Source organism: Silurus aristotelis (assembly GCF_946808225.1).
Source record: "Silurus aristotelis genome assembly, chromosome: 12".
Classification (NCBI taxonomy): Eukaryota; Metazoa; Chordata; class Actinopteri; order Siluriformes; family Siluridae; genus Silurus; species Silurus aristotelis.
Window position 1 is genome coordinate 29,734,565 of NC_139585.1, and position 26,047 is coordinate 29,760,611.

General features: G+C 40.8%; 1 protein-coding gene across 2 annotated transcripts in view; it reads right to left on the bottom strand.

Annotated features, from left to right (window-relative positions):
• The window catches only part of LOC310734359 (uncharacterized protein), a 133,117-nt gene that overhangs the window by 94,167 nt on the left and 12,903 nt on the right, over positions 1–26,047 (bottom strand). For both annotated transcript variants that reach the window (XM_083556270.1, XM_083556269.1), the window contains exons 4-5: positions 1,219–1,323; positions 1,024–1,113 (exon numbers count right to left, since the gene is read on the bottom strand). In XM_083556270.1, coding sequence (XP_083412396.1) covers positions 1,024–1,113; positions 1,219–1,323 — 195 coding nt within the window. The remainder of the gene's footprint in view (positions 1–1,023; positions 1,114–1,218; positions 1,324–26,047) is intronic.

A 26,047-nucleotide genomic window follows, 5' to 3' on the forward strand; every position in this document is an offset into this window, starting at 1 on the left:
CCTTGAGAAGTAAACACCGAAATAGGACTATACATACATTGTTGCTGAGTTCAGCATGTCTTGGAATATTTAATTCATGGCTTGAAATAAAGCGGGAGCATTTGTGAGGCCATATGGCATGACTCTACTCATAGTTTCCCCTGGTTGTGTATAAAGCTGTTTTCCATTCGTCATCCTCCTTAATCCTTATCATTGTAGGTGCTTCACAGGTCCAATGTAGATCGAGGGAGATTGGTACCAGTGGGAGTGGGTACAGGTAATGTACAGTTATAAAGTTAAGGCCTTGGTAGTCAATGTATGGTCATAATCCTCCACCTTTTTTTCCCACAAAAAAAATCCCGCCGCCACTAGTGATGTAATAAAACCAGCTGCGAGTGCTTTTTCAATATAGTCCTCCATGGCTTTGGTTTCTGGCATAGACAGAGAGTATATCCGGCAAAGAGGCGGGACATATTTTGGAGTACACCACTTCCACCACTGCTATACCACTTTCTTTAAAAGCTTTGGGGAAAAGCTGTGGGCATGAGGGACATAGAGCTTTCTATTGGTGTAGAATGACATAGAAGGTGAATGTATTTGTCCATGCAGTGTTTAAGGCAGTTTGAGGACCAATGTCATGGTTCTTTGTGTTGCCATGAAACCTCGGGCTCATGTAATTGGAAGTTAGAAAATACCCCTGGGAACGGATGCAAGACAAACTCTACCATCAAACAAGTGAAAGTAATTAATAGACAGCAAATGCAGCCCAACACTGCACTCTTCTCCAGTTTTCAATTATTACACATTATATTGAGTGAATCAGGACCTTCTATTATTGTCTAGGTGATGTTTTACCGAGGATTATAGGTCCTGGTTCTGTGGCAAACATTTTACACCACATTTGTGGATCAAGTGCTGTTCTGTGTGCTGCTGAATAATGATTGTGGCAGCCATTTTGCTAAATTAGTGAATAATGTGATAATTACAGTTATAAACAGTGCACTTAAAAAAACAATAACAGTTACTGTAAAAAATGATATTTACCCTCAGTAAACCCCCAAAGGATGAAGCCAATAAACAAAGTAATATTAGGACAAAGGACATGTGCACACTGTATAACTCTTCTGCTCTTATCTAGAAAGAGACAAAGAAAAAGAAGATTTGTATGACGTTGACTTAGTTAAGTTGAAATGAATCCTATACACATTTATGAAGTGATAGAAAGAAGCCCAGACTCACCTTTCCTTTTAAAAGATGTATAAGAGAGGTATCCTAGGATAACTGATCCAATTACAAACCCAATTATACACAAAACTAGAATCCAAATGTGTACAGAGGAAAAACCTGCATAGGACAAACACCAGAGTTATTAAACCACTACAAGACTGTAATATATAAGAGTAGTGAATGCTCTACTACATCTTTACCTGTTTGGTGTCCATAAAAACCAACAACTTACCCAGCACCTGCAACTCCACTGTTGTGTTATCTGATAATGTCCCAGAAAATGCTAAACACATATAAAGGCCTTTGTCTTCAATTCTGACATCCTTTAGTCTCATTGAGAAGTTTCCTTTGTTCCTGTCTTCAGCGCTGAAGAATTCTACTCTGCCCTTAAATCTCTCATGTGTTGATTCTGTCAGAATTTCACCCTCCTGACAGAGCAGCACTAAGAGATCTTCATCCTGTTTCTTCCATGAAACCTCTTCTATCTTTTCTGATGGTATATGTGAGTCTACAGAGCAGTTCAGAGTAATTTCTTCACCCGTAGTCGCTGATATAACATGGGCTCCAGACACAATCAAGCGCTCTGAAATGATAATTGTTTATTTTTTATATTATATATTTTAAGTATTTTTTTTATCATGTATTTTTATAGAATATTAATTCAATCAGGTGAAAAATTACCCACCAATCTCTATTATTTTAATCAGAGTTTCATCAAAGTGCTGGTTTGTATGAACGACACACACATAAACTCCTGCATCTTCCCGAGTCACATTTGTAAGCAGTAGAGAGAAGTTTCCATGAGCAACCTCCTCAGAGAAGAAATTAGCTCTTTCATGATAACGCGGGTTCTGAAACTCTGGTCGACTTTCTCCATTCTGCCACAAGTGCACTAGAGATCCAGAGTCAATTCTTTTCCATGCCACTTCCAGTTCTCCCATTGGTGGTGGAGTTTCTACAAAGCAGGGCAACATCACTGAGTCTCCCAGCTGGAAAGTGAGAGGACCAGATGGAACCTGGGCATGAAAACCTGAAGAGGAAAAATCAATGTTAAAATAATGTTGACCTGATGTGTGAAATGCCATTCAATCATCATGTCTCAAGTTTCTACATTTGTTTGGGTTTCCTCCTTGTAGGCTGACAGTTTAGCAAAAACAGGCCGCTATTTAAATGTAAATAGTGCCTTTATTTGCATTGAACTAAAAGTTTAGGGGTGGAATTGGACCCAATCCATCTAATTTTAGTCCGTAAGTGCTATCAGTGCTGCATCCCATATTCCTCACTTTCTCCTTCTCTCTCTCCCACTCCTTACACAATCTCAATGTAGGGGAAGGGGGCAAACTGGACCAGTTTTCTTCATGTTTCTTCTCCACTCCTTCTAGTTTACCTCTAATACCCAAATCCCTCTATCTCTACATAGGTGGGGTCAGGGATCCACCTGCCACGCCCCCTTCAGAGGCTTTCATGCTGCCTCTCTCTCTGCCGCTCTCTCTGTTCCTTGTTCTTGTTCCCCTTTTAAAAACTCCTGTGCTAGTCACACTGGCTGTCGGACCTACTAGATGGCTATGGTGATCGACCTGGTTCCTGAGTGCCAGCACTCTCCTCTGGTTCCACAAGTGCCGTCGCGCTCCAAAGTCTCTCAGAGGGCGTCGTCGAGGTTCAAAGCTCTTCCAAAGGCGACGCCGCTCCTTAAGGTCCCACCAAAAGCACCTTTGCGGCCGGAAGTCCCTCTGAGAGCACCGACGCAATCCAAGACCTCTCTAGAAACAAATGAGCACTCCCCAGCCCTTCTAAAGGTGCCGTCGCCTTCCTCCGAAAAGGACGTTGCAGTACCAATTCTCTCAGGAAGAGCCGTTGTGCTTCAAAGCTCCTCCGAAGGCAACGGCGCAGTTCAAAGTTCCTCCAAGGGCGCTGTCATGCTTGGAAGTACCTCTGAAGGCGACATTTTGCTCCAAACAGCCACTGTAGGCGGTGCTATTTGGTGGACGTCCACAGAGGATGCCGCCACACTCCAGAGTTCCGCCGTGGATGTCATCCAGACATTAGTGTCTAAATAACTGCCAACAAAATTGAGTACACAGCTGTACGTCACATAAGCATGCAAAACCACATTTCCTGTAAGGGAAATGGGGGGGGGGGGGATTTAAATGGCTTTTAAATAGTCAACAAAAACACAAATTACCTGACACAAACCTTTTAGTTAAAAAATTTTTTTGAAATTGCTGGGGTTAAATTGGCAGATTTTGGGGTAACAGAAGGGATAAACCCAAGACAAATTCAGTTCCAACACTTTTTAAGCTTTATAAGCCTCCAGAACACACAGGAAACGTGCAGTTCTCAAAAACAACAACAGTCTCTCCGGAAACACACTGTTTAGTTTTATAAAACCAATGCCACAATATTCATTTGTTGGATTTAATCGATGTAGTAATTAAAACATGTATTTTTCATCCTGATTCTGACTGATTGGAATTTTTTGCAAACTATTATTTACAAGTTCCTCAATTATTTGTTTCCGTTTATATGACGCACATAAAGTAAAAATCCTCTTCGATTAGATCAGATCCTACACTGCATTTCAACTCAAAAAAACTCAGTGTATTAACAGTGCTCTACCAAACATAATCATGGTGAACATTACCGTTACAGAAGATCACAAACAGCAGCAGATAAAACCAGAGCAGTACAGCAGCCTCCATGTCTGCCAGAGGAAATACTTTTACTTTTACTTTCTACATCACGAGACTGCATCTGTATAACTCTGTATAACGGTATGGGTTAAATATGAATTAAATCATTATTATTGTTATTATTATTATTATTAATATTTTTATTATTATTATTATTTTTTTATTTAATTTTTTGTTTGTTTGTTAAAAGGCATATTTTTAGACAGGCATAAAAAAGTCACGTGTGCTTTTTGTACAGGCGAAATTCACAGACACCTAAAGGATCCTCAAATTACGCATTTGCTCGCTTTATTTTCCTTTTTAGTGTTTGGAAGTGACAAACGTCATTCATTTTTCACCTCCACAAACGGGACTAGTTGTAAACTTTAACACGTTTGCTTTATTGATAGCAATTTAGCTAATCAACGCTAATATATTTATCTAAGAGCAAAACAGGGACTGTTTAGTCGGAATACGGGTAGGAATTGTAAAATGTTGAATGACACCTCTTTTTAGTGAAAAAAGACCCATGGGGGGGGTATTTAATGTAAAAGACATGTATATTATACAGATTTAGATGTTGTTTGTATCTTATGGATAAAATCAGCAATGAGTTTTATAGTCTTTAGTTGTGAGATTTTGATGCACTGTGAACAATGGGGTGTATTTAATTGTACACTAAACCTATTTAGTGTTTTAGACTCATAGTTTTCCACTTGTTTAAAGCTGAAACTAATTGAATTAAACCTGATAAAGTTTCTTCACTCAAAATACATATGATTCCCCGCTGGTTCCTGTTCCTTCTTCCTGTCCTACGGATTACCCTCGCTTTCCTGATTACCCTTTCCACATGGATTATCCTTCCATATTGGATTACACGGGCATTTCTGGACTTAACTCGCATCACGGTTACTTCCGCTTCTGACTCGTGATTGCCACCCTGACAGGTGGAACAGTCTGCATCCAGCAGAATCAGGTCAAAGCCTGGGCAGTTGCATAAAGTAGATCCAGCAGTTAGTTCTTAACTCACACTTCATCAAACATTAGCTATCAATATTCAGTGGACAGAGAAACTGGATGTTCTTTCCACATAACCAGACTCAGGCCTACAAATTCCTACCTACCTACCTAACCCACACACACACACACACACACACACACACACACACGTACGCTTATCGTCTTGTTGCTGTTTAAAACAAAAAGAAATTAAAGGCAATAAAAGACTAGGTGTTCCAGAAATACTGTATATACTGCAGAGGAATTGTTCTAAATAATATATTCTTAATTTATCATATGTTTTGTGTTATGGAGTGAAATAAATAAGAACTAGAACTGTGTAAAACTGAGTAGAAGGAGGATTGTCCTGGAGCAGCTGGGTCATGATTTAGTGAAACTCCATATTAAGAGAAGATGGTGGTAGCTTCCAAGAGCATCAGCAGCTGTTGCAACTACTGTGAAGGATATCAAAATGGAGACAAACACTCCAGTGGTTTAAAGTGCAGGGAGGCAACGCAGGCATGTGCCAGGTCTTTCCCAGTAGAGAAGACTTCATCTTCAAGGAGCACAAACACTTTCTGCACATCACATGTTTAGTAGTGCAGACAAAAGACTGGAATGTACCTTCCTGATACAATTCTCAAATTTAATATTAATAGGCTTTTATTATAAACCTCTTTCTTTCTTTCTTTCTTTCTTTCTTTCTTTCTTTCTTTCTTTCTTTCTTTCTTGTTAATTAACTGTGTACCCTGATGATAAAGATAATCTGTTTTAGAAATAAAACTAAACTTTCTTTCGGCTTCTTCTAGGGCTGGGCGATAAATCGATTTTATCGATTAACTCGAATGTGTAGTTCACATCGATCTGTTTTAATAAAAATCGGTTTTCTCTTTGATGTCAGCCGACGCTCCCCTCTGGGCTTCCATAGTTTTGAACGAACTCAGCCCCGCCCCCTCCCGTTTGCCATAGAGATACACAAACAACATGGCAGCGAGCAGAGAAGAACTCGTGCCTGAAAAAAAAAGCAGCCGCATCTTAAAAATACACGGTTAAGCAGCCGCACTTTGTTTAGTGTTGCGCGTCCAATCGTACACTTACGGTACGGGTGGTGAAAGCGACCAAAATACATGTAAATACGCTTCAGAACGGCGTTTCTGTTAATAAACAGAAAAATCAGATCATTTAAATCCCCATATTCAAACACTCATAAACAGTGATTTTACTGTGGAGCTTTGGAGAAAAGTAAAGGCAGAATTACTCAAAACCTCAGGTGCATTTTCAATCATGTTCCACATTTAAACACTTATAAAACATTTTTCTTCGTAGGTTTACTCATTTTATGTTACGTTACGTTCTATTTTCACAATTTACAAAGGCAGGGAGCCATCTTGTATTTTTGGCTTGTTTCTGATTGCACTTTAACCCAAAGTGGGTAAATAATCCCAGAAGGGTAAATAAACTTTATTTAATAAAGTTAAAATACTAAAAAAAAATTATAATAATTGTCATATGCAGATTGATTTTAAGCAGGGGGAAAATCGATTTAAATCGCAAACCGGATTTTTTGTGAAAAAATTGGGGATTTTTTTAGGCCATATCGCCCAGCCCTAGCTTCTCCCATTAGGGGTCGCCACAGCGAATCCTCCACACGTTTAACATTTTTCTAAATGTTTTCATTTTGTTCCTGCAGTTAAATTGACCCCAAACATTAAGATGATGTTCCTTACTGATGTTCTGATGGTAATGATGTTCTGTTCAAAAAATCTTTCAAATATTTAAAATTATTTGTTTTTTAAAATCACTCACAAACATAATTAGTTACTTTCTTTAATAAAAGAAATTGTTATTTTTTCCAAATAATATATTAAAATAATATATTCTTATAAATATTATAAAAGAATGAAAACATTGAAAATATATGTACTTGTCTAATGTTGGGCCAGATACTGATAGTGAGGTTTAATGGTGATTTACTGATTACACATCTTTTTTACAGTCATGCAACAGGTATTCTAGATGTACTTTACAGTATCTCACAAAAGTAAGTGCACCCCTCACATTTCAGCAACTATTTTTTAGTATGTTTTCAAGATACAATACTATAGAAATGAAACTTTGTTATATATATATATATATATATATATATATATATATATATATATATATATATATTTGCTATATTTAGAGTTTTAATGTGCAGTTTGTGTATCAGTACAGATTTACTGTGCTCTGAAAATAACTCAACCTACAGACATTAGTGTCTAAATAAATTGAGTACACACTGTGACAACTACAGCTGTACGTCACGTAACCATGCAAAACCACAATTCCTGTAAGTACGGGGGGGGGGGGGGTAGGGGGGATTTAAATAGCTTTTAAATAGTCAACAAAAACACAAATTACCTGACACAAACCTTTTAGTAAAAAAAAAATTATGTTCTGAATGTTGAAATTGCTGGGGTTAAATTGGCAGATTTTGGGGTAACAGAAGGGATAAACCCAAGACAAATTCAGTTCCAACACTTTCTAAGCTTTATAAGCCTCCAGAACACACAGGAAACGTGCAGTTCTCAACAACAACAACAGTCTCTCCGGAAACACACTGTTTAGTTTTATAAAACCAATGCCACGATATTCATTTGTTGGATTTAATCGATGTAGCAATTAAAACATGTATTTTTCATCCTGATTCTGACTGATTGGAATTTTTTGTTTTGAAACTATTATTTACAAGTTCCTCAATTATTTGTTTCCGTTTATATGACGCACATGAAGTAAAAATCCTCTTCGATTAGATCAGATCCTACACTGCATTTCAACTCAAAAAAACTCAGTGTATCAACAGTGCTCTACCAAACATAATCATGGTGAACATTACCGTTACAGAAGATCACAAACAGCAGCAGATAAAACCAGATCAGTACAGCAGCCTCCATGTCTGCCAGAGGAAATGCTTTTACTTTCACTCTACATCACGTGACTGCATCTGTATAACTCTGTATAACTGTACTGTGGACCTGAATCTTTTAAATCACTTATAAGTTCTATATGAAATAAATTATTATTATTATTATTATTATTATTATTATTATTATTATTATTATTATTATTAATAATTTATTTATTTATTTTCTTTTTTGTTTGTTTTTGTTTGTTAAAAGACATATTTGTAGACAGGCATAAAAAAAGTCACGTGTGCTTTTTGTACAGGCGAAATTCACAGACACCCAAAGGATCCCCAAAGTACGCATTTTCTCGCTTTATTCACCTTTTTAGTGTTTGGACGTGACAAACATCATTCATTTTTCACCTCCACAAACGGGACTGGTTGTAAACTTTAACACGTTTGCTTTATTGATAGCAATTTAGCTAATTGCGAATATATTTATCTAAGAGTAAAACAGGGACTGTTTAGTCGGAATACGGGTAGAAATTGTAAAATGTAGAATGACACCATATTTGAACCCAGCCATTAGGGGGGCACAAGCCAGTGTACTCTTAGTGCCGGTCCCAAGCCCGGGTAAATGGGGAGGGTTGCGTTAGGAAGGGCATCCAGCGTAAAACATGTGCCAAATCAAATATGTGGATCACAAATGAGAATTTCATACCGGATCGGTCGAGGCCCGGGTTAACAACGACCGCCACAGGTATCGTTAGCCGACAGGGTACCGGTGGAAATTGGGCTACTTTTGGCCGAAGGAGGAGAAGGAGAGGAGGAAGGCGTCTACAGAGACGGCAGGAAAAGGAGCAGTGTAGGAGAGTAGAGGTTCGGGTTGGTACTTTAAATGTTGGTACTATGACGGGTAAAGGGAGAGAGATAGCTGATATGATGGAGAGGAGAAAGGTAGATGTGTTGTGTGTTCAGGAGACCAAGTGGAAAGGGAGTAAGGCCAGGAACATTGGAGGTGGGTTTAAACTGTTTTATCATGGTGTGGATGGGAAGAGAAATGGTGTAGGGGTGATTCTAAAGGAAGCGTACAGTAAGAGTGTAGTGGAGGTGAAGAGAGTTTCTGATAGGGTGATGATCGTGAAGGTGGAAGTTGAAGGGATGATGATAAATGTCATCAGTGCCTATGCTCCACAAGTTGGCTGTGAGATGGAGGAGAAAGAAAGATTCTGGAGTGAATTAGATGAAGTGGTAGATGGTGTACCTAGGAAAGAACGATTGGTGATTGGGGCAGACTTTAATGGGCATGTAGGTAAAGGGAAGAGGAGGTGATGAGGAGGTGATGGGTAGGTATGGTTTTAAGGAGAGGAATGTGGAAGGGCAGATGGTGGTAGATTTTGCTAAAAGGATGGAAATGGCAGTGGTGAACACGTATTTTAAGAAGAAGGAGGATCATAGGGTGACGTATAAGAGTGGAGGAAGGTGCACACAGGTGGATTATCTTCTGTGTAGGAGATGCAACCTGAAGGAGATTGGAGACTGTAAGGTGTTGGCGGGGGACAGTGTAGCTAGACAGCATCGGATGGTGGTCTGTAGGATGGTTTTGGAGGCGAAGAAGAAGAGGAGGAAAGTAAGGTTTGAAAGAAGAATAAGATGGTGGAAACTGAAGGAGGAAGAGTGTAGTGTGAGGTTCAGGGAAGAGGTCAGACAGGGGCTTGGTGGTGGTGAAGAGGTGCCGGATGATTGGGCAACTACTGCAGGAGTGATGAGGGAGGCAGCTAGAAAAGTACTTGGTGTGACATCTGGAAATAGAAAGCAAGACAAGGAGACGTGGTGGTGGAATGAGGAAGTGCAGGAGAGCATTAGGGGAAAGAGGTTGGCAAAACAGAAGTGGGATCGACAGAGTGATGAGAAAAGTAGGCAGGAGTACAAGGAGATGCGGCAGCAGGTTAAAAGGGATGTGGCGAAAGCCAAGGAAAAGGCATATGAGGAACTGTATAAGAGGTTGGACACTAAGGAAGGAGAAAAGGATTTATACCGATTGGCCAAGCAGAGGAACCGAGCTGGGAAGGATGTACTGCAAGTTAGAGCAATAAAGGATGGAGAGGGAAATGTGTTGACTAGTGAGGAGAGTGTGTTGAGAAGATGGAGGGAGTATTTTGAGCAGCTGATGAATGAGGAAAATCAGAGAGAGAGAAGGTTGGAGGATGTGGAGTTGGTGAAGCAGGATGTAGATAGGATTAGTAAGGAGGAAGTGAGAGCAGCGATTAAGAGGATGACGAATGGAAAGTCGGTTGGACCAGATGACATACCGGTAGAAGCGTGGAGATGTTTAGGAGAGATGGCAGTGGAGTTTTTAACCAGATTGTTTAACAGGATTCTGGAAGGGGAGAGGATGCCTGAGGAATGGAGAAGGAGTGTGCTGGTACCGATCTTTAAGCATAAGGGAGATGTGCAGACCTGCAGTAACTACAGGGGAATTAAGTTGATCAGTCACACCATGAAGTTATGGGAAAGAGTAGTGGAAGCCAGGCTGAGAGAAGAGGTGACCATCTGTGAGCAACAGTATGGTTTCATGCCGAGGAAGAGCACCACAGATGCCTTATTTGCTCTGAGGATGTTGATGGAGAAGTATAGAGAAGGACAGAAGGAGCTGCATTGTGTATTTGTGGATTTAGAGAAAGCGTACGACAGGGTGCCGAGAGAGGAGTTGTGGTATTGTATGAGGAAGTCAGGTGTGTCAGAGAAGTATGTGAGGGTGGTGCAGGACATGTATGAGGACAGTGTGATGGCAGTAAAGTGTGCAGTAGGTACGACAGACTGGTTCAGGGTGAAGGTTGGACTGCATCAAGGATCGGCCCTGAGCCCTTTCCTGTTTGCAGTGGTGATGGACAGGTTGACGGACGAGGTCAGACAGGAGTCTCCCTGGACTATGATGTTTGCAGATGATATTGTGATTTGTGGTGAGAGTAGAGAGCAGGTTAAGAAGAGCCTGGAGGGGTGGAGATATGCGCTGGAGAGAAGGGGAATGAAAGTCAGTAGGAGTAAGACAGAGTACATGTGTGTGAATGAGAGGGAGGGCAGTGGAGTGATGCGGTTGCAGGGAGAAGAGGTGGAGAAGGTGGAGGAGTTCAGGTACCTGGGGTCAACAGTGCAAAGTAATGGAGAGTGTGTTAGGGAAGTAAAGAAAAGAGTGCAGGCAGGGTGGAGTGGGTGGAGAAGAGTGACAGGAGTGATTTGTGATAGAAGAGTATCTGCAAGAATGGAAGGGAAAGTTTATAGGACTGTGGTGAGACCTGCGATGTTGTATGGATTAGAGACAGTGGCATTGAGTAAAAGACAGGAGGTGGAGCTGGAGGTAGCAGAGCTGAAGATGTTGAGGTTTTCGTTGGGAGTGACGAGGATGGACAAGGTTAGAAATGAGTTTATTAGAGGGACAGCACATGTAGGATGTTTTGGTGACAAGGTGAGGGAGGCGAGATTGAGATGGTTTGGACATGTGCAGAAAAGGGACATGAATTATATTGGTAGAAAAATGCTGAAGATGGAGCCACCAGGTAGGAGGAAAAGAGGAAGGCCAAGGAGGAGGTTTATGGATGTGGTGAGGGAAGACATGCAGGTAGTTGGTGTAAAAGAGGCAGATATAGAGGACAGGGTGGTATGGAGACGGATGATCCGCTGTGGCGACCCCTAATGGGAGCAGCCGAAAGAAGAAGAAGATGAGAATGACACCATATTTTAGGAAAAGGACCCATGGGGGGGGGGGGGTGTTATGTGTGTCAGGACAGTATTAGCGCGAGCGGTATTTAATGTAAAAGACATATATTATACAGATTTAGATGTTGTGTGTATCTTATCGATATGAGTTTTTTTTAGTTCTTTAGTTCTGAGATTTTGATGCACTGTGAACAATGGGGTGTATTTAATTGTGCACTAAATGTATTTAATGACTCATAGTTTTCCACTTGTTCAAAGCTGAAACTAATTGAATTAAAACTGATAAAGTTTCTTCACTCAAAATAAATATGATTCCTTTTTTTAAATGAATTTTATGTCAGTAAATCCATCATACATCCACTTTTCATCTACAACTGCAGATGTTTTTTTAGAAGATATCACTTATGCACACTTACCAGGTGACAGTGTGGAAATGAGAGAGAAAATGGTGTGATTCAGCAATGTAGAGAGCAATAACACCCACACTATTAAACTATCAACCTAATGATCTGTGTTTCCTACATGTAGCACAAAAACAGCTTCAGAAGATGGTGGTATCTGCTACCAAGATGTTCACAGCAGATCCTGTATGTTCTGTAATGTACACCAGGACCTGAAGTTTTCTAGTAGAACATCACTCAGAGCATCACACAAGTTCCCCTTCAGGAACTCGAGCTGCGTCGAAACGCTATGGGAACGCCCCTGCGTGACCACGCTCTGAACCACGTGTGAAATCTAGCCAATAGACAAGCCGTGACGTCATAGACAGGCGACGTCGCGTAAACTAGAAAGCTACAAGTCAAGTCAAGAGTCAAGAGTCAAGAAGCTTTTATTGTCATTTCAACCATATATAGCTGATGCAAGATGGCTGTGCGGTGGTAGTGACGTTAGCTTCTGCTCGTTCAGGTAAGCGCTTTCAGTGTGTTATCTGTGCAGACATGAGCTTATATGCAGGCAGAATTCCGTCTGCGTGTTTCCTGCTTGCCCCGATTCATTTCAGGGGGTTACACGCAGCCGATGTGTTGTTTGCTTAGCTTAGGAGCATGCTTAGTCGGCTCTCGAGGGTATCGGCTGTTAGCATTTTAGCCGTGTGGCTATGTGCTCCCGGCTGCTAGCCGAGCTCACGTCCCCCGGGGAGAGCGTTCGTTTGGAAACAGTTCTTTTCCCAGTGCGTGTGACGCGGTGCTCCGTATTCTTCCTCCGAGGTGGGAGCATTTCGGAGAGCGCTCTCCGAGGTAAGCGCTCTTCCTCGAGACTTCGGCTCTTGATGGTATCGGCTGTTAGCATTTTAGCCGTGTGGCCATGCGCTCCCGGCTGCTAGCTGAGCTCCCGTTCCCCGGGGAGAGCGTTCGTTTGGAAACGGTTCTTTTCCCGGTGTGTGTGACGCGGTGCTCCGTATTTCTTCCTCCGAGGTGGATCAAATTTCGGGAAATTAGGGGAAGCATGCCTGGCAGCTGCTTCTTCTCCCGGTGCGGGCGGCGCAGCATTGCATGTCTCTCTTTCCAAGGAGGATGAGGTGATGGATGCTGGCGAGCCTGCGGACTCCTCACAGCCTGTGCTGTACGTGGAGCTCCTTGAGGTCGTGGCACGGGCCGGTCTGAGCTGGATCTAGCCGGCTGTGTAGCAGAAGCAACGCGCACTCAGTGAGCTGGATGAGCGTTTCCTGCGCCATGTGTCACAGCCTCAGCGCCTTCCCTGATCTGCGCACCGAGGTGTCTGGGTCCTGGGAGGCCAGTGTGCGCGCGTGCTTTTCCGATGTTTCTCACTGGGTGCGAATGTTATTGGAGCTAAGCGGTGCGGCTGACGGACGATGTCGCTTGTGGTAGAGACGCTAGCTAGCTATCTCTTTCCGAGTGTTGCGTCTGTGACGGTTTGTCTACGAAGAGCCGCTTGGCTGGCCTGCTATGGGGGTTGATGCGAGCTTCCTTCTGAGCGCCATGGTGTCCCCTCCTGGCCTGACCTGGTAATGCTGTAGGTAAGGGCGATTGCTGGCGGGTTCAGGAGACCGCGTTGGCGTTTCAGTGGTAGTTCCTCGCTGCTCTGATGGGGCTGCTCGGCAGCAGCCTAGCCCTGGTACGTCCTGGCACAGCGAAATAGCCCGGTGAGAGAGTGTTGCCACCCGATTCCTGCGGGGAGGTCCTATGGGCCCCTGGCGACACTCTAAGCCCGAGGAGGGGCTGGACGCCCTGAGGATCGTCCTCGCCTCTAGTGAACGGGCTGTGGTGCGTAGGCCTGATGGCTTGCATCTTAGAGGGCGGTGCACACCTCATGCTAGGGTGCTCGTCCCTCCCCGGCACCACTGGAAGGGCCGGTCAGTCGGCCCTGCCACAGGGTGTTCAGGACGCTGCCTCCCTCTAGCGGTTAACTCCCTTATTTCCCTTAAGTTCGTTGCAGATAGGGGTCATCCGCTGCCTCTCAGGGGGCTTCAACGGCCACAGGACTGTTTGATAGCCCTGCCATGGGTCGTGTTCAGGGCGCAGCTTTCTCCAGCGGTTTGCTCCCCGTATTCCACCCGTATGATCGCTGCAGATGGGGGGGATCCGCCGCCTCTCAGGAGGTGTAGTCTGAGTGGGTCAGGGGCCAGCCCCCACTCACGTTTGAGGCTCGGGTTCAGGTTTCTCGTTTAGAGAGGTCGTGTCTCAGGTCAAGTCCGAGGACTGATTTGTCATACGCTAGATCTGAAGGTTGCATACTCCCATGCAGCCGTCCTTCACCGCACACGGGAGGTTCCTGAGGTTGCTTTCAGGGCATAGCTTACCGATATCGGTCCTTCCGTTCGGCCTAGCGCCCTCACCCTGTGCCTTGTGTGAACGCGGCACTGACCCCGCTGCAGCTTCAGGGCATCCGTATTTTGTAATATATCGACGATTGGTTGATGTTGGCTCGTTAGAGCACCAGGCGGTTCGGCATTGAGATGCTGTTCTCGCCTGCACGAAGGTACTGGGGTTCAGACTGAAACGCCGGGTAGAGTGTACTTTTCCCCAGCGCGGAGAACCACTTTCTCAGCGTGGTGTGGGACTCGGCCGGGTTGCGGGCACGGTTGTCTCCCGCCTGGTTTGTAGTCATCCTCACTGCAGTCAGGAGGGTAGGAGCAGGCCAGCTAGTCACTGTGAGGCAGTTCCAGAGGCTGCTGGGTCTCATGTCGGCAGCATCCACTGTATTTCCACTCAGCCTTCTCCACATGTGGCCCCTCCAGTGGTGGCTCCGGGGCAGGAGGGTTCTCCCCCTAAAGGGAGTCTGTATCGTACCATCAAGGTCTCACGGTGTGCTCTTTGAGCCTTGCTTGCATGGTAGGACCCTACGTTCTGTCCCGAGGCCCTGTTTTAGGGACTACTTGCCATCGCGTAATGCTAAAGAGGGACGCTTCCCTCACGGGGTGGGGAGCGGTCATAAGTGGCCACTCCGCCCACGTCTCTTGTGGCACATAGGTTGCCGGGAGATGCTGGCAGTGTTGTTGGGGTTACAACACTTCCTCCCAGTCCTAAGAGATCGCTATGTGTTGGTCCGCACGGACAATACTGCGGTGGTCTCGTACATCAACCACCAGGGGGGGCCTCGCAAACAACTGGCGCAGGAGGTCCTCTTGTGGTCCCGGGACGACTTTGTCAGGTTTTATGGCCTTGACCTCAGAGCCACCCCGAGCTCCTCTGTCCTGCGTGCTGGTGCCGAGGCCCTCACTCTCTTAGCAGGGTCTGTTCAGTGTGGCATGATTGGACACTCGTTCCCATAGCATTTTGACGCAGCTCGAGTTCCTGAAGGGGAACGTCTCTAGGTTACGAACGTAACCCTAGTTCCCCGAAGGAACGAGACGCTGCGTCTCCGTGCCACACTCCCTGCATCCCTGCGGCGCTTACCTTCTCTCTTTGCAGAAGCTAATGTCGCTACCACCGCACAGCAATCTTGTAGCTTCCTGCTTTACACGACGTCGCCTGTCTATGACGTCACGGCTTGCCTATTGGCTAGATTTCACACGTGGTTCAGAGCGTGGTCACGCAGGGGCGTTCCCATAGTGTCTCGTCTGCTGGCTCCCAAGGTAAGTGACCCCAAACCACCTTCTAACACTGCTCCATGATCCAGGACTGATGTTCACATGTTCATTGTAGGAGCTTTTGATGGTGGACAGAAATCAGCACAGGTGTTCTGACCAGTTTAGATGATTTCTATCAGTCTTTTACCAGGTTGTGCTCTGGTAGTGTTGATTTAGATAAAATAAATAATAATGAATAAATAAATAATATTAATGTCCAATCTTAAAAATAAAGAAAAACCTCTGAAGGAGGAGGTTTGGTGAACATTGAGAGAGTGAGAGAAAGAGATGTTTACAATTTTTGTTATTTTATTACATTTCATTTGAATGAATTTCAATAAAATGTAAATTACTTCATTAAAAAGGGCTTATCTTTTAAACAGTCATAAAAATGTGCATTTTGATCAAATGATATTCATAAATAATTAAAGGGTCGTTAGAGTACAGATTATTTACCTTTTTATAAAAACTTTATTATAGTTTGTAACTTAAAGAATGATCAGTTTTGGATGTGAGATGGTTTCAGAGTCGTCAGTGACGTATGTAGTTAATTCTTTATGTCAAATCTAATGCTCACTTCAGAATGTTAGAGGTGTTGCTTAAAACATCTACAATAAATATAACCAATGAAGAAAGAATGGATTTTATTATTTATTTAATTTGTCCAACACACAATATATTAATAGCTGACATTAATACTGTAGTAAAGTTTGAAGTTCTGCAGTCACATACAGACTGAATATAATACAAACACACTACATAATAAATTAGAGTAATAAAAAACAATAACAAGCAACAATAATCCATTAACCCAACTGTGAAGCATGGTGGTGGAAGCATGATAATTTGGGTTTGTTTTACACATTAAAGAAGATCTTTCTCATTACGATTAATATTTTTCAGTCAGACGTGAGATCCTTTTCATGCTCAGGGTTGCGCAGTATAATCACCTCACACTAGAGGGTGCTGTTACACTCTTTTCAATCTTATTGTTGAAAGATTTATGACCAAACTTTTGATGTCACCCATATGAGGATGGGTTCCCCTTTGAGTCTGGTTCCTCTCAAGGTTTCTTCCTCATATCATCTAAGGGAGTTTTTCCTTGCCACTGTCGCCACGGCTGCTCATCAGGGACAAACGCACACCATTCACCTTCACTGTTGTTTTCTGTAAAGCTGCTTTGAGACAATGTCTGTTGTGAAAAGCGCTATACAAATAAACTTGACTTGACTTGACTTGACTTGACTTGACTTGCTGTGGGGATTTCAGTCACTCAGGTGATGAAAGATGGAGCTCCAGCAGGTCAGGTGGTAAAGAATCAAGGTACATGTGCTTTTGGTATCTTCTGGGGTTGTGTTTGATTTTATGTATGAAATGAGGATCTGCTTCAGAATGAAACATTTCTGCTTTAAAAAGTTTGAAAGGTTCATTTTTGAGGAAAAATATTTGATTAACAGGTAAATACATGATGAGTTTAATGTAATAAGATGAATAATACTTTATTAACTATTATTATTAGTGCATTAAGAGTATAAGGCTAAACATCATGAGTCTTAATAAATTAAAGATCAGGTTTACTGTTATTTAGACAACAGTTGTGTACATGAATACTTTGTACTGTATATCCATAAATAATTAGTGTAGAATCAAAGCATGTAGGAAGCGTCTTTTACCTGCTAAGATCCTGAGAGCTCAGAAACAGGAGCCAGATTCTAAAGATAATTTTCATGTTGAGATGGGGTTTTTTTGCCTGTGTGATGGGAACAAATGTGACAGTCAGAGACTTCAATCCAAATGTAATATATTTATATGGTATCAATTTGATCATACTGATGAAGGAAAAAAATATATAAAAGAGAATTATATATAGAATTTTGATGGGGGACATGTTTTCTGCCATGCTAAATATAATTAATATTAAATAAAATTTATCATTTACAGAAACAGGGCTCAAGTCCCCTTTTAATGGTTCCCTGAATAAAGCCATTTGTTGTACCCCTGTAAGCCACACCCATCCGCCCACATAAAAAAAAAATAAACCCTTATTTATCAGACCAGATCACCTTCTTCCATCACTTCATGGTCCTGATCTTATGCTCATGTGATGCCCCTTTCCAGTTTCATTCAAGAACAAAAAATGATTTTTTTTTATAAGCTTGAAAATTTGGACATTACTGATAATAAACACCACTTTTTTTCCTGAATGGATTTTGTTACAATAATTAAATAACTATTTTATTTCTGTTACTAAAGCAACAATAAAATGACAAGAAGAAAACAGACCTGCTCAACATCAGATCATGTTCTGTGTCATGTCTGGAGATTATACTTACAGTAAACAGATATCTGTACAGCGAACAAGAACACGGCAAAGACGCATTCAGTTGGTATTACAATAAGTCGCAGATCCACTGTACGCTGACCAGTTCCTGTTTATAATAAATAAAAGAAATTGTAGCACCATAAATTATTTCATTTCAATAACATTTTTGTGATTATGATAATTTGTCTGTCAATATTTTTACTCTAACACTTAAAAAGTGATGAATTTTGTTTTATAAGGGCCCGAGCACTGAGGAGCAGGCCAGAATGGCCAGAATGGCCTGCACCGAAAGGTGAGAAGCCCTATTGTTTTTTCTAGGATTTATTATTTGTCTCTTTTTGGCCACATTGGCCAATTGGGGTCCCTTAACATGGTCGAAAACTCTTGAAATTTGGCACACACATCAGAGTCGTGCGCCACTAGGCTCGGGCAAAGGCTGGAATATGGGCGTGGCAGGGGGGCTCTGTAGCGCCCCCTGTAATGCAAAAACAAACATTGGTGCACAGATCGGGCAATTATGTACGCACATGTACGAGAGTTGGTACGCATATAGATCTCATCGACCCGAACAACTTTCACAAACAAACCTATGGGCTCCACCCAACAAGAAGTCGGCCATTTTGGATGGTTTCAAAAGTGCATGTGGTGAACTTTTAAATACTCCTCCTAGGGGGTGTCAATTGCAATTCATGCAATTGACACCAAACATGGTGAACATGATGCCAAGACATTGGAGTTGCTAAATTGCGAAGGGATTTTTGATATCTCTAACGGTGCTGCCATGGCAAGGCGACAACTTTATGGCGGAATCAGAGAAACAGGAAGTGTCTAATATCTAAGGCAAACAATGTCTTATTGTGATGACAGGTAGGGTGTATGTTCAGCAAAAGATTCTGATTGCATCGATTTGCCTATTGTGAGTCCCGGGTATAGCGCCACCAACAGGTCCCAGGAAGTGTGTCAGTCACAAAGGTAGATTTTTTGACAGCTGCATGCGGTAAACTTTTAAATACTCCTCCTAGGGGATTCGTGCAATTGAGACCAGACTTTGCCAACATGACGCAGAGACATATATAACCCTAGATGCTAAATTGCGAACGGATTTTTTAAATCTCAAACACTGTTGCCATGGCATCACGTCAAATCTTACTTTTATTTCAGGCATATTTAAGGCTTTTGGCGTGCTTAGATTAACTTGAAATTTGACACATCACATTTGTCGGCTGTTAAGTGTGGACAAAAAGGTCAGACAAAGGTGTGTCTCTTAAGTGGCTCACTAGTGCCCCCGTTTGTCTAAATTGTGGGGTTTCTTTTACCTACAGTCCCCAAATGGGTCAGTGACAACATAAAATAGTCCACTGATATTTACCCACTTGATGCACTTGCCCACCATGCATTGTTTTCTGGGAGGCACCGTATAGCGATACACAAACGTGCGAGGGCCCGCCATCGCTGCTTGCAGCTATATATTTATTATTATCATCATCATTATTATTATTATTATTATTAATATTATTATTAATATTACAGACTCACGTGCTTTTAGGATCAGCTCCACTAATAATGCAGCAGCGTTCACAAAAACAACCAGCACTGAACCAATCACAACCACAGGATACAGTGACTCTGTAATACAATTACATGATGAATAGTGATATTAGTTTATATCAGTGATACTTTCAGCATCACATTCACACTTATGCACATGGACACCAAACTTCCAGCTCCGTAAACCATTTTAATACGCCTCATTATCATTATATATTATATCTGCCTACCTTCTGATAAATATCTTTAAGAATGATATATGATATTAGTTCAGACGATGTGATGAATAATGATGCAAATAAAAGCTGCATTTTTACATGCAGGGTAAAAATCTGTTCAGACCATAAACAACTCTACAGCATTTTCTGCACCATTACAGGCACTGATGTGACAGAATTGATATTAGACAATACGTGTATAGTGTGGACCAACAGTTTCAAATCACATTGAAGGCCTGGGATTTTTAAACTTTGAAAATAACAGTATTAGAGGGATACCAAACTACCTAAACATGTGAATGAACACAATTTCTGCAGTTGTAAATGTCTGAGAGGCAGAAGAAAGTTCAGTTCAGTCAACGCTCACCATGATCACAGATTTTGCTTTGCAGTGGGGAAATTAGTTTAGACAAAGCACCAATTATCTGTGATTTTAATATTAATTTGGACCTTTAAGAACAGCAGTTGTGTCCATTCTAGATTCAGTGGGAAAGAATCAGAATGTTATAGGACTCACTCATTGTCAGGGATCCACCTGCCACGCCCCCTTTGGTGGCTCTCTATGCCTCCGCTCTCCCTAGAGCTCCAGGTTTAACCACGCACACCTGGGGCTCATCATCAATCATGCCTCCACCCAGCGTTCGTTATTATGTGTGTTGGATGTTACGTGCGGTCGGTCTGTCTGTCTGTCTGTGTATGTCTGTGTGTATGTCTGTGTGTGTATGTGTGTGTCTATGGCTTCATGCAGGACTCTTTATGTTCCGTTTCATCCGGACTCCAATATCCTGCACCTGCTGCGCGCTTCCTTTCAGCGCATCTCAGATCAGCCACGCTTCTCCCCAAGCTCACCTCGGACTCTCTCTACCCAAAGACTGCCACGGGCGTGTGTGTGTGTGTGTGCTTGTGTGTAATCTCGCTCCCTCACTCTCTGTATTAAACCCGAGCGAGCCGTACTTCGGCTTCCGCCTCCGTTTCATTCGCACCCTGACACTCAATTCATTCGCACCCTGAGATTCAATTCATTTTTATTTGTTCAGCACTTTTATCAATGGACACGTCTCAAAGGAGCTTTATAAATATAAAGAGGTATGAAGTTGCACAGAAATCTTTTTGTGAAAAAATTTAAAGTTATTAAAAAAGTTTAGTGCCTATAAATTTAGTTCCTTATAATTGTACATTTGTGCCTAATGAGTAAACCAGTGGTGACTGTGGTGAAGTAAAAACTCCCTGAGATGGCATGAGGAAGGAACCTTGAGAGGAACCAGACTCAAAAGGAAACCCATCCTCATCTGGGTTACACTGAATGTCGTTTTATTACAGTTCCTTTAGAGGTCAATGATCTCCTGGGGTTATCAACATTGATTGGATCACTGTCCGATCCCACAGAACTTGACTGTTACTGCAGCTCTTCACACCATTGATCACAATCTCCTCCTTGCCTGCTTGCAAACTATCACCTTCCTGAATAAAGCCAGTGGTGTTGTGAATCAATCATCTGCCTCCCATTCCTTCCCTTTTCTAACAAGCTTTCCACAATCATTTATAATCAAAATACTGCAGATTGTATTCCTTTTAAACCTCAGCAAAAGGATCAGGATAAATTCTAATGAGTAATTAAGAAGTAATAAATACCTGATGTCTGATTTAGAGTTGAAAGCAATGAAATTTTAATCACACTTGAGATGAAGAGGAACACAGTCACACAGATCAGTGCAGCTCGTTCTATGATATAAGAAAAACACAAACATTATTAAGAGTGATCATGACACATAACATGGATTATAAAGTACAAATATTTCAGTAAAAAACTGCAACACAAGATCATGTTTTTGTACAGGGTGATTTAGAACTTTTTCCTTTTTGCTTCCTGATTAAATGTTTAGTGTTGAAATAAAACAATTAGACCTTTTTTTTTTATAAATGAAACAATGTAAAAGAATCATTCAGTCAAAAATCATCTTCACTATGAAAAATTAAACAGGACTGGTTCTTACCTTCCACATTCACTGCATTATAAAGAGTGAAGGTAAAAAATGGTAGGAAAATTATATCCAAAAAAAAAATATATAAAACACCTGCAAAAAGAATTATTACACATTTTACATCACACAGTATCAATGTTTTTACTGGAGTTATTGTATATGCTGTACACTCTGTAACAGAACCTACTATACATCATTTATTACATCAAAACCTTTAACCCCAATTCCAAACATGCTGAGCAACTGTGTAAAATGTAAACTTAATCATTTAAAAATCTCATTAACACATATTTTATTCACAATAGTAAACAAATGTTTCACCTGAGGAAATAAACCATTTTCATTAAAAAAAAAAAAAGGTCATTTTGAGTTTGGTGACTGCAACCAGAAAAATTTGGACGGGGCAACATGAGGCTATAAAAACAGATCTGACTAAAAGTTGAAAAGCTGCATCTATGATGGTATGGAGGTCTGTTAGTGTCTAAAATGAAAGCTTGCACATTGCTGAAAGTTATATTGAGATTTAGCAACATATGCTCTCATCAATGTGATTTCTTTTTAAAATTAAATTAAAAATTAAGGAATGTTTATTTCCCTTAAAACTATTAGTTCTTCACATATGTTCTATTGTTAATAAATTGTTTTTCTAATCAGGTCATTCAGCATTTCTTATTATAGTTATTGTTGCTTGAACAGCATAATAGTCTTGCAGATTTATTATTGCAGATTTTCTTCCTTTTCTTCTTAAAATAATGTTTTCCAGTTTTTGTGCCAGTATCACAAAACATCCATCAAAATGTGCAGCCTGTTCATGTGAATTGTACAATGATAATGAATGGGGAGGAGAATACGGGTGTCAGAGCAGAAAATAATTGTCCTCTAGCGTCTGACATGACGTATAACATCCACATGCAGCTGGTAAACCCTGCGCTCAGGAATGCACCATAAAACTGGGAAAACAACATTCCATTAAAATGCCTATATAACATTCACGCTTGTTTAGAGTGAGCAGTAGGCTGCATCCATACTCCAAAAATTCTCTGATGGGAATTGTGGGTAATAGGTGATGATCCTGCTCCATAGAAAACAACGGGGAATCTCGAACATTCCGTCATTTAGAAACAAACACGGCTTAAAGTGTGTGAAGGTCAAGAGACAAACTGAGGTGTGACATATCAAAACTCTCAGCATCACTAAACATAAAAATAGACATGTGACATGTCAAAACACAAGAGTGGGTGATTCCTGACTGAAGTAAACACTTGTGCTGATCAATTTTGCACCATAAAACACCACCCATTTTCTTCAGGAAATTTTAATTCTAGTTTAATAATATTTTGACTGCATTTTATATTAATGGCTGATTTATGCTGCTACCCATAACAAGATATTGCTGTTACTCAATAATCACTTAATTCATAGATTAATGTTACTCTGATTCTGACATTCACATGACAATTAGAGAAAACATGAACTTTCCCTTTTACTTTATGAATAAAATGAAGGTATTTTATGGTCTGATGTAACTGATATATACTGAGTGAGACGTGTTCATAAACAACAAGAAATCTGTACTTACCTCTCGGTGCTTTTTTTATTCTGTAGTAAAACCCTAAAGCAGAATAAGTGAATTAAACTCAGTTGTAGCGAGTCTGTACCAGTAGAAACTAAACCCAAACACAATAATACCCCAGTTCTCTAAAACGTATTAATACTCCTCATTACTGATGAACTTCTAATCTCTATAGATTATAAAACTACTGAATTAATAGATGCAGACGGTGCAATAAACATTCATGATGCAAATTCAATAAATGTGTACAGTGTCTGTGAAAAGTGTGGAAACACAGAGTGTGTTATGGTTTTTAATAAACACGTGCATGTTCCTTTCTGTTTATATAAAAAAAACTCTGTAATGAAATGATGTGAAGATTTATTTTGGCCAAACAAATATATAAATGTCCTGATGTTCCACTTTATTTTCTTTTTAAAAAATCCTCCCTCAGCATGAAGAACATCTTCACACACTCTCAGCATCCGGACAATTCGTTTCTCCAAACATTCAGCTGAAATACTTTGCTGTGAGGTTTTGTAAAACTTGCCACGTTTCTTCTTCACTAGTTGGAGTTTCTTTCTTGTGATGCAGTTCATCCCAGAGCAGTTCAGTAGGATTGAGGTGCAGTGACTGGGCAGGTCATGATAGATATCACTCCAGACGTCTGTTTACTCTCTAAATAACACTTACAGAATTCAGACGTGCGCTTCGGTTTATCATCTTGTTGTATGGTGAAGTCCCCACAGTCCAGACGGAACTGCATGGTGTTGAAGTATGGAATAGGAGCCATGTTGGTTCAGGATTTCTTTCACTTTCCAGAATTTTCCCTGCTCCAAAACAACCCCAATCCATTAAACTTCCACCTCCATTTGTGAGTGTGAGGGAGTCTGATCACATCTTCTCTCCTGTTCTCCATCTTACACAAGTTCTTCTGGTAGACACACATTTGGACTCAAATCCACTTTCTTTCACTCATTTACTGTCCAATTTTGTGTGTTTTTGCCTTTTACTGAGTTTGTTGCATAAAAACAAAAGTAACATGGACGTGTCTCAAAAAACATAAACGAATTTCCACACTTTTCACTCAAGTGTATATAATTTCCTGTTTTTCTGCCAAACACACAGTTTGTATGTAACATTTTGTGAAATTTGTTTTGAAAAAAGATACTGTTCTAAACCCCAGTACCCATGAGGAGTTTCTTTAACTGTGGAAAGTTCAATTAAAAGTTAAAAGTTAAACTCTTACAGCAAAAGACAGTGATAAACAGAATAGTTGTAACTGGTCCAGGTAGAAAACATATCAGCATCCACACTTTCCATCCAGTGGTTATTTTATGCCAAATATTCACAATAATAGCTGGAGAAGACAGAACAATGTTAGAATATAATACACATTTTAAAATAAAATATTACATTATACCGTATTTTTCGGACAATAAGCCGCTACTAATTTATGAATTTTTCCTGGGTTTTTCCCGGTTTCACAAACTTCAAGCCAAAAAACTGAACCCCATAACATTAGACCAATGAACTTTCCGAACAGAAACGAAAAAACGCACTTCACCTGTGTTCTGAGCTGCACGGCATCGGGAGAAAAACTTGATTTTTTGATTTTTTAACACACGACGATGACAAAAGATAAACTCCCAAAAGAAATAGTTGTGAAAGGAAGGAGGAAGACAGTGAGCAATGACTTTCTTGGTCGGCTCCTGTTTAGATACAATCTGTTGTAGCGCGTTGAGTCTGGGTGAAGGGAGAGCTCGCTAACTCCAGTTACAACACAAATCATATAAGCACAGACAGGTTTCCAAAACTCGTGCTTTTTTATTTTTCTTGGCAACAGCGTTACGGGTTAGTCAAAGAAACTTAGAAATCAGCATCAGAAAATAATAAGGACATAATCCTCAGTCTCACACACACGCAGTAATAAAGGAAAGAATGCAGTGACGTGCTGTTCCCAAAATGCCGCTCTGTTCTTAAAGGAGCCACAACATATTTCACCCGTTACACCGTGTAACAGACACTGTCTTTCAGTAAAGCCTGTGTAAAGTTCATTAGTTTTAGTGTAGACACCAGCGGCTTATAGACAGGTGCGGCTTATTTATGTTAAAAATAAAAATCTTTGTAAAAATCAGTGGCTTATATATGGGTGCACTTTATAGTCCGAAAATTACGGTATATATTTGAAATAATGGAATGAGAAAAAACACTTTCCATTCTTTCTGTGATTTGGAAAACTATATAATTGCTGTTTTCTTTCAGTTTTTAATGTATTTTACAGTACATAAAACCGTCAGAAGCTTTGAATTCCTATAGAACTTTGTGTTTTTCACTTAATACTAAAGTACTTAAGTACTAAATAACATTAGAGTTAATGGTGTAATGGATTGATGTATACTCACGTATATAAGCAACAGTAATGATCACAATATATTGTACTTGACCTTCCAAAAATGTAATTAACCGGTGGACACGATCTGCAATACAATGAAGACAAAGTGTGTACTAATTAGATTAGTGTTTAATAAGTGCATTAATGAGCTCCAATTAGTTCAGAATGCAGCAGTAAAAGTCATTACCAGAACCAGAAAATAACCACATCACCCCCGTCTTATCCACTCCACACTGACTTTCAATAAATTATTATTACATACTATCACTAAAGTCTAAAGCACTGAATGCTCACAAGTCACATTACCTGATCAAACTTCTGCTCTATTATGATCTGTCACATCTACATCCATTAAAGTCTAATCAGTCTATTTGTTGTTACCTCAAATAGTGAAGACTACAGCAAAGAGCAGAACTTTCTCTTACAAAGCCTTCTGATTAGTGTTCAGGTCTCAGACACAGTCTCAGAGTTCAGGTGTAGGATAAAAACACCTGAACTTATTTTGTGAAGATTTTTTGTCAGTA